The sequence below is a fragment of the Phascolarctos cinereus genome, unplaced genomic scaffold (genome assembly GCF_003287225.1).
Source record: "Phascolarctos cinereus isolate Bilbo 61053 unplaced genomic scaffold, phaCin_HiC Scaffold_726;HRSCAF=1367, whole genome shotgun sequence".
Lineage (NCBI taxonomy): Eukaryota > Metazoa > Chordata > Mammalia > Diprotodontia > Phascolarctidae > Phascolarctos > Phascolarctos cinereus.
Window position 1 is genome coordinate 371,730,746 of NW_027556098.1, and position 9,666 is coordinate 371,740,411.

General features: G+C 43.2%; 1 protein-coding gene across 2 annotated transcripts in view; it reads right to left on the minus strand.

Annotated features, from left to right (window-relative positions):
* Positions 1 to 8,919, minus strand: part of THEMIS2 (thymocyte selection associated family member 2) — a 33,819-nt gene extending 24,900 nt beyond the window's left edge. The window contains exon 1 of one of the 2 annotated variants that reach the window (XM_020983280.2): positions 8,655 to 8,919. In XM_020983280.2, the coding sequence (XP_020838939.1) occupies positions 8,655 to 8,748 (94 nt within the window). In that variant the 5' untranslated portion in view covers positions 8,749 to 8,919. The remainder of the gene's footprint in view (positions 1 to 8,654) is intronic. The other variant, XM_020983278.2, reaches the window with a different exon arrangement.
* Between the last annotated feature and the right edge of the window lie 747 nt (positions 8,920 to 9,666).

Below are 9,666 nucleotides of genomic sequence, written 5' to 3' on the forward strand. Positions count from 1 at the left end.
GCCAAAGAAAATGCCCAGAACTGAGAGGGAGAACTCTGTTTAAAGAACAGCCAGGGGGCAGCTAGGTGGTGCAGTGGATAGAGCTCCGGCCTTGGAGTCAGGAGGACCTGAGTTCAAATCCAACCTCAGACACTTGACACTTACTAGCTGTGTGACCTTGGGGAAGTCACTTAACTCAGATTGCCTCACCAAAAAGCAAAAAATAAAAATAAAAACAGCCAGAAGGCCAGTGTCACTAGATTGAAGAGAGTACACACTGGGACTGTAAATGTGTAAGAAGACAGGAAAGGTAGGAAGGGACTAGGTTATCAAAGGCTTTGAATGTCAAATAAAGCATTCATTATTTGGTCCTGGAGTCAATAGGAAGCTACTAGAGTTTATTGAGTAGCAGAGTGATGTGATTGAACCTGTGTTTTGGAATATCACTTTGGTGCTTGACCCACCAGTAAGCAGGCTACTGCAACTGTCTATGTGTGAAGTGATGAGGGTCTGTACCAGAATGGAGGCAGTATGGCGTCACTGTCAGAGAAGGGAAGGCGTATTGAAGAGATTTTTCAAAGATGAAATCAACAGACTTTGGCAATGGACTGGATATGGGGGATCAAATATACTTTCCTTCCTAACATGTTCTCCACACAAACGGCAAAGTGATGCATGTTTGTGTGTGTGTGTGTATGTGTGTGTGTGTGTGTGTGTGTGTGTCTGTGTGTCTGTGTGTTTGTAAGGGGGGGTGGAGGAAGAGAGGGAGAGAGGAGGGAGAAAGGATAAAGAGAGAGGGGAAAGAGAGGGAAAAAGGAGAAAGACTGAGAGAAAGAGAGATTTAAATAAATTTATTTGAGGAAGAAGAAGAATATCTGAACATCTGGTACAATCCAATCTACATGACTCTGGTAATATGCCACCATAACTGATCTCTGAATAACAACTAAGCAGATAGTTTTCTTTTAATTAATTAATTTATTTTTAGTTATCAACATTCACTTTTATAAGATTTTGGGTTCTAAATTTTCCCCCTCTCTTCCTTCCCCCCTCTCCAAGATGGCTCTACAATCATATTAAACATTGCTCCACATTAGTCATGTTAAGCAGGTAGTTTTCTAAAAAAAACTTCACCATGAACAGGCTCTCACCTGGGTGCCCCTGGACGAGTCTCCTCACCTCTAAAACGAGGGGGCTGGACTCAGTGGCCTTTGAAGCCCCCTCCATCTCTAGGCCTAGGATCTCACGAAGCTCTCTGACCAGAGCTTCACACAACGCAGAATAACCAGAATGCAACAAGGAAAAGGTGATATCAGACACTCACCAAGCGAATATTTATGGCAAGTTACCATCCAATCAATATCCTACAATATGAGCATTTTAGGACTTTTTTTAAAAATAAAAATATTCTTTTTATATATTTATTTCAAGCTTTTCAGTTAAACACAACTTTGTACAGTGTTGCTCACTCTATGCCTGCTGAAGGAATTCTTCTTAAATTGCCCTTGGATGAGATATTACTCATTAAATGGTTTGATTGATTAGCTTCCGAGCTCAGCTGTGGTACATGTCACAGTTTAGGTCACAGAATCAGACACTGTTCTGTATAGTTAACCCAGGTGGTTTTCAAATATATGTATTCTAATTCATGGAACATTTATTTTAAAAGATCTAGCCCTCTTTAAAGAGCCTAGACATCATTATATCCAAAGTAGACTCTCAATTTAAAGTACACAGTCCAAGGAGGCTGACGTTTTACCAGATCCACTGCCAGTCTGTGCCAGTGGCTGCTTTACAACACAAATGCTATAGGGGTATTCGTTTGGTTTTTTCCCTTTTCCAAAAACTTCTAAATGTGTTATAGGATGGTCACAGTTACAACAAAAGTTCCTGGCCATCCTTGGATCCTTCCATAGGATAGTTGTAGAGGCTGCCAAATTGATCATTACTAATTAATTACTAATAATTACTAATTAATCGAATTACCAAGAAAAAAATTCACACAGCTGTACACATTGAGCTTTCAGGAAGGCTAACAGTTCTTGATGTGGGGGCCTGACTATAGATTGCAATGTTTGTTTAATTTTTGCCTTGTTCAATTTTGAGCCCAAGGATTTCAGCAGCAGCTTTGAAAACGTAAAAAAAAAAAAATTTAAAAGTCTCTTGTCTTTGGTGAGACAAAATGGCAATTGAGACCATTTTCCTGCCAAAATCATAGTTGTCTTTTAAATCAGATTTTATAATTCTCATATGCCACGAGTTTTTGACTAAGACCACCAACTCTGGGTTTCTGATTTCTCATTAACTCTCTTAACCATATTGTATCAGTCTTCTAAGACGTCAAAATTTTGGTAATTTAGAATACATACCAAGAGGACTCCCTGAATTTCATAGACGTATTCAGGCAGCTAGGTGGGCCTGCCGTCAGGAACACCTGAGTTCAGATCCGATCTCAGACACTTACTAATTGTATGACCCTGAGCAAGTCCCAAGAAGGAAATGGCAAACCACTCCCATATCTTTGCCAAGAAAACCCCCCTGGACAGTGTTGGCATCATGGTCCCCGGGGTCACAAAGAGTCAGAAATGACTGAACAACTAAGTCATACGGCAGGCACCTTGCTTCCTATTGTTTGCCTTAACTTTACCCCTAACTTTCCATTTTCCTGAGGCCCCATGCCCTCTTCCAAACTGATATCACTAAAGCACCCGCCATGCCATTCCCTTGCTCAGGAACATCCACTGGCTCTCTCTTGCCTCCAGGATAAAATACAAACTCATCTGTTCAACATTTAAAACCTTCACAAGCTGGCTCCACCCAACCTCTCCAGGCTTATTACACGGTACAATCCTTCATGTGCTCTACTTTCCAACCGAACTAGACTCTTCGCCGTTCCCTAGACCAATCATTTCATTTCCTATTTCATCTCGGTACCTTTGCACAGGCCGGCCCCGTGCCTGGAACGTCTGCCTCCTCACCTCCGTCTTGAAGAACCTCCTAGCTTTCTTCAGTTATCACTTTCTCCATAAGGTCTTTATGGATAACTGCCCCTATCCCAGCTGATAATCCTCAATTCACCCAAGAACCTAAAAATTACTTTGTGTTTACCTGTATTTATTTTTCTTTTTTTGCTTTTTGGTGAGGCAACTGGGACTGAGTGACTTGCCTAGGGTCACGCAGCTAGTGAGTGTGTCAAGTATCTGAGGCCACATTTGAACTCAGGTCCTCCTGACTCCAAGGTAGGAGCTTTATCCACTGCACCACTTAGCTGCCCCGTTGTATTTATTTTTCTACTTGTTTCCCCCAATAGACTGTAAGTTCCCTGAGGGCAGAGACAATTTAATTTTGTTCTATAGGATCATAAATTTGAAGGGAAATTAGAGGATGTCTTGGTATCTCAATGCCTGGGTCAAAGTAGGTCTTAATAAATTCTCATTGAATGAAATGAAGTCTTTCCTGACCCCCTTTTCCCCCAGTGGTTAGTCTCTCTCTCTTAATTTTCCTCCTTTACTTATCTGCGGGCATGCTGTATCCTTCCTGTGAGAGTATAAGTTCCTGGAGGGTAGAGCTGTTTTGTTTTTGTCTTTATATCCCCAGTACCCAGCACACTGTTTGACCATAGTAGGTGATTAATAAATATTGCTGATAACAGACATATATATGTATATCTATCTCTCTATCTATAACTTTTCATTTTATTTAGACATATATTTTGTTTAAACACATATATGTTTAAATAAAACTAAAAGTCAATCCAATATATAAGTAGTCAAAGAACGTGAACAATTCTCAAAAGAATTGCAAACAATTACCAATTATATGAAAGAAAGCTCCAAATCACTAATAATCAGAAAAATGCAAATTTTAAAAAAAAGACCCTGAGGTTTTACTTTATACTCAACAAGTTGGCAAAGAAGACAGCAATAGTCAGGTCAGTGTTGATGTGGTTATAGGGAGACTGGGAAATTCCTGCTTTGTTGGAAGAACTGTGATTTAGCACAAACCTTTTGGAAAGCAATATGGAATTATGAAAATACAGACTAAATTGTCCATATCCTTTGACCCGGAGAGTCTACTACGAGGCATATACTCCATGAAAGTCATTAATAAAAGGAAAGTCCTCATATGTGCCAACATAATAACAACTGTACTAGCTAGCATTATTTATACAGCTCCTACTATGTGCCAAGCAATTTCCAAATATTATCTTCTTTGATCCTCACAACAACAACCCTGGGAGGTATTATCTCCATTTTACAGTTGAAGAAACTGAGACAAACAGAGGTTAAATGACTTTCCCAGAGGCATACAGCCTGTGAGGTGGGATTTGAACTCAGGTCTTTCTGACTCCAGACCCAGTGCTTCATCCACTGTACGTACCATCTACCTGCCTCTAAAAACATGCTGCAAAATGTTTGAGGCAGTAATTATGTGGTAGCAAAGAACTGGAAACAAAGTGGATGCCCATTGATTGGAGGATGGCTAAGCAAGTTGTGGCACACGGATGTACAGGAATGCTAGTGTAAGAATGTTACTATAAGAAATGACATGTGTGATGAATACGGAGAAGCCTGGGAGGGACTATATGAACTGATACAGAGGGAAGTAAAGAGTCAAGGGAACAATCTACACAATGATGTCAATGGAAGCCACAGCTGTGTACCAAAAAGTCAAAAGTGAATATTGCCAAATTACAAAGATCACAGATCCAGCATGGATCAGAAGAAGAGATCTGAGAAGACATCACCAATCGCACCCCTCTGCAGAGAGGGGAGGTTCACAAAGGTTTTCCATTGCATATTTTCCAATCACAAAATCCCATTTTCAGATTTTTTTCATTTAATTGATCAGTTATGCTGATTTTTCCTTCTTTTTTTTTTTAATTGTTATATAAATGGCTTTCTGGCGGGGAGGCAGAAGGAAAGGAATACTCATTTAAAACAACAACAAAAAAGAGCTCATTGGTAACTTTGGAGAGAGCAGTTTCAGGTGAGTGATAGCATTTGAAAGCCAGATTGCAAACGATGGAGGAGTGGGAGAATAGGAAGTGGAAGCAGCGAGTATAGACAGGTTTGTCTTTTTTCTTTTTTTAAATTTTTAATTAATTTATTTATTTTTCATTTTCAGCATTCACTTCCATAAGCTTTTGAGTTTTCAGTTTTCTCCCCTTTCCTTCCCTCTTCCCTTCCCAAGATGGTGTGCAATGTGATAGAAGCTCCAGACAGCTTTTTCAGAGTTTGGCTGAGAAAGGGAGGAGACGATGATAGCTTTATAGCTCCAGTTGAGATTTTTTTTTTTTAAGGGTGGGGAAGACTTGGGCATGTTTGAAGATAAGGAACCAGATGATAGGATAAGATTTGAGAATGTGGGGGGATGGCGATGATTGAATTGAGGATGGCAGGAGTTGGGATCAAGTGCACATGTAAAAAGGGGTCGGCCTTGCCAAGAAGGACCATCTCTGTCATAGACAGGTGGAAAGGAAGAGAGTGTGAGAGATGATGTCAGGGGGTTTTGAGATAAAATCAGAGAAAAGGGAGGTTATGTTGCATGCCCTCAATTTTTTTTTTTCAATAAAGTAAGAGGCAACAGCCTTAGCTGAGAGACTGGGGGAGGGGAGGGTTGGAGAGCTTTTATTATCAATAGAAATTATTGTAAAAAAAAATGCTAAATTTGAATTACTTGAAGCACCTGAGATGTAATTCAAACTCAGGTCCTCTCTCAATCCAGAACTCCTTCTGTTACACTTTCCTGCCCTCCTAAAAAAGAATTTTAAAAAAGGCCTCTAGTACTCAGCATTTATCCTGTATTTGCATCAGCCAGGTCTGACCTTGTTTTACCTCTTAGCTTCTGCTATCAGATACACTGACACTGGTATTTTCATCACAGACCTTACTGAAGGTAAGTGTCATGATGGTAGGGACTGTGTCCTATCTAAACTTTTATCTTTTTCAGCCCCAAGGCAGTGGGTGCTTTACATCAGTTATGGTTTGTTGAACGAATGAAAGGATTTTCCAGTGGACGAACATATGGACCTAGGGAGAAAGGAATATGGTCATCAAGTTATGGAAGAGCATAAGCAACTTGACTATTGGGTAGGGCAGGCCAGAGGTGACCTGAAAGGTATGTGAACCCAGGAGGCATCTTGTTGAGATCCTAGGTGAGCAGAAGGAACTTGGGGTGTGGGTGGGGTTTCTCTAGCCTGGGAAGGCTGAAGTACCAATGCAGACGTTTGGGGATCTAAAAAAGAAGATAGCCTTTGAAGACATTGGCCTTAGTTCCCTTTCTTTTCCCTTCTTCCCTTCTCCCTCAGGGCTGTGATGGCTGGGTTGAACCCCTACCCTGCAGCCTGTCCTTCCCTTGTTTCCTATGAACCTCTAGCCTTCTGTACAGCCTCCCCATCTCTTCCCTCAATATGTCCTCCCTAGCGCCCTAAAACCTCTGCCTGTCTCCAAGACACAAAGCTCTTCAGAGTGACACAGGAGGTCCTGGGTGGGCTTCTCCCAGGATAACTGGGGTCCTGGCTTCTCTCCCTGCTCCAAGCCTTTGGTCTGGGGTCCCAGAGGACAGAGAGCAAAGTTTTTCCTGGGAGACCAGCTTAGGGAATAGAAGTCAGGGGGCTCAATGCTCCTCTCTCCATTTCCCCCTCTCCCAGCTGTTCTAAAATGCGCTAGGTTCTTTCTTGAAGCTATTATATGTACAATTTAGAAAGCACTTTCCCCACAATAATTCTTTACTGTAGGTAGTGCAATTTATAGAAGAGAAAACCAAGGCCATGAGAGGAATTTGCTCTGGAAAAGAAGGAAACGAACATTTATTAAGTGCCTACTATGTCAAGTTCCTTACAAATATCTTATTTGATTGTCTCAAGAACCCTGGTGGTGGGGCAGCTAGGTGGTACAGTGGATAGAGCTCTGGCCTTGGAGTCAGCAGGACCTGAGTTCAAATCCGGCCGCAGACACTTGACACTGACTAGCTGTGTGACCCTAGGCAAGTCACTTAACCCCACTGCCTGGCCAAAAAAAATAAAAAAGAACCCTGGTAGTTAGGTGCCATTATTATTCCCATTTTATAGTTGAGGAAACTGAGGAGAGTAGAAGTTAAGTGACTTAGGGTTAGGCAACCAGATCTGAACTAAGCTCTATCTGACTTCAGGCCTACTGTCCCACCTGGATGCCTCTAGTACAAGCAGGGTGTTGTAGGAATCTAATAGAAACATTGACTTTACTAACAGCCACTTCAAGAGAATCTCACAGACCGTCTCATTAAACCTGTACCTGACCACAAATCCTGTCTGCAACATTTCTGACTCAGCATTGGCCTACAGAGTCAAGTCAAGAGTCAAGCCCCTTATTTCCTGAATGAACGAATAAATGAATGGATAGATGAATGAATGAATCAATGAATCAATGAATGAATGTGTTAATTAAGCTCTGATCATTTTCGAGGTACTGGTCCAAGCTCCAGGCACGCAAATATAAAAGTAATTCGGCTCCTGCTTTCAAGAAGCTCACATTCTAGTGGGGAAGCCCACATAAAGAAAAACACTGAGTTTCCGGTCTTACTGAGATATACCGAGAGATAATGTAATAGTACCGGTGGACGCAGCTAGTGACTGTCTGAAGCTGTATTTGAATTCGGGTCTTCCTGACTCCAGGCCCAGGGTTCTATCCATTGAGCCTTCTAGATGGTTCCAGTGAATCAACCGGGGGCCATGTCCAGTAGTCCTCATCTGTACATCACCACTGGACCCAGATGGCTCCGGAGGAGACGTTGAGGCTGGTCACTTTGCACAGTTCTCCCTCACTTACATCCAATTCACTAACAAGTCATGGCATCACCTGCCTGATGCCATGGTCCTCCTCAAGAGCAAAGGACAAACAACCATCCCCCCCCCCACCACTACCTTTGGAGAAACCCCAACCTGGGATTCTAGGATGTCAGAGCTAGAAGGGACTTAGTAGATTACCCACCCAAACCCCTTGATTTTACAGATGGTGAGTCTGAGCAGGATGGAGTTTAAGCAGCTTTCCCAGGGTCACTCAGTGACCGGGGCTAGATGTAGAAAAAACAAGCACCTAATGGATCACTGCTCTTTCTGTTCTTTCTGTCCCTCGGGGCTCCAGATCTGGAGAAAATCTCTTCTCACACTCTCAACCTCTTGCCCAATTGGCGCCCAAAAGCAGCAAATTTTTCTTCCTCCACTCTACCTCTCCACACCCACGGCCATGACCAATAATCCCTTAACGCCTCAATTCTCTCCCAGGCCATCTCCCCTGCACTAGCCACTTTCTCCTCTTGTCCCCATCTTGACTCCTTGGGGAACCAGTCCAACTCTACACTGTCCTCCTCTCTTGAATCCTTAACCCCTTATCATATTGCACCCCACCCTCTAGCCAAAACGGCTCAACATAAGGAAAAATTTTGCTGTGAGAACCTCACAACGGGACTGACCCCAATCCAGAGTTTTGAGGGACACTGTCTTCTGAGGAAGGCGGGGTACCTGCATCCAGCTCAGTGTAGCCTTCTACTGAAGGTGGCAAGGAAGCCAGGGTCCTCCTCTCTATTGAACTAAGAAGCAGAGGCAATGGCGGACGCCTCAGGCGAGTGATAAATGTACCCGTGAAGCAGAGGTGTCACACTTACTCTGAAGCAGAGGTCTGGGTTGTCACACTTACTCTGAAAATACACCCCGGAGCATATCTTCAGGATCCGGGGCAGGGAGGCTGGGTCCAATGAACAGATGTAATCCTGGAGGGCCACAGGCTTCATGGTCCTGGGACTCTGGGGTCACACTGTCAGTCAGCAACTGTTCGAGCTGAGTTTTCTGGAGGGTACCTCCTGTACCTGCTTCTTCTTCCTGCTTCAACCACACTAGATTGCTATGGTTCCAGCCCCGGAGAAGGCATATCCTGGGAGGGGCCTGGCTTAATTTGGATGGACCTCTTTCAGTCCCCTCACCCACACCCACATCTTCCTTCCCCTAGCATGATCACCAGCCCTTTGTCTAAGCCCAGTAAGTCATTCTAAACAGCTTTTTTCAGGGATTAGGGAAACATTCAGAGGTACCCTAACCACATAGAGAAACATGGCCTTTACCTTGGGAGCCAGAGAAACACTGTCTACAGCCCTTAATAAAAGGATTTGTTCTGTGAAATTTGGATTCAGTCAAAGGGCCATACTTGAGGACCTAGAGGGCCACATGTGGCCTTGAGGCTGCAGGTTTCTCACCCCTGGTCTACACCCTTGGGAAACACTAAGTCTGATGGAAGTCTCTCAGGAGTTCCCCATATGATGGAGGAAAACAATTCCCCTACCTCAGAGACCTTCAATCCTGAGTGAAGAGATGGTCTACCTTTGAAGGAGGAGGGACTACTCTCGTGATCTCGGATGGTAGGAAAAGGACCACAAGTCAGGAAATACAAGTAACACATTCCGCTCTAAAAGAATTAATGAATATGTTTATTAAGCTCTGATCATTGGCAAGGCTCTGGCCCAAGTGCTAGGCATACCAACAGGAAAATAATACAGCTCCTGCTCTCAAGAGACTCACATCCAGGGGCAGCTAGGTGGCACAGTGGATAGAGCACTGGCCCTGAAGTCAGGAGGACCCGAGTTCAAATCAGGCCTCAGACCAAAGTTGATACTTTCTAGCTAGGCAAGTCACTTAACCCCAAATGCCCCAAAAAA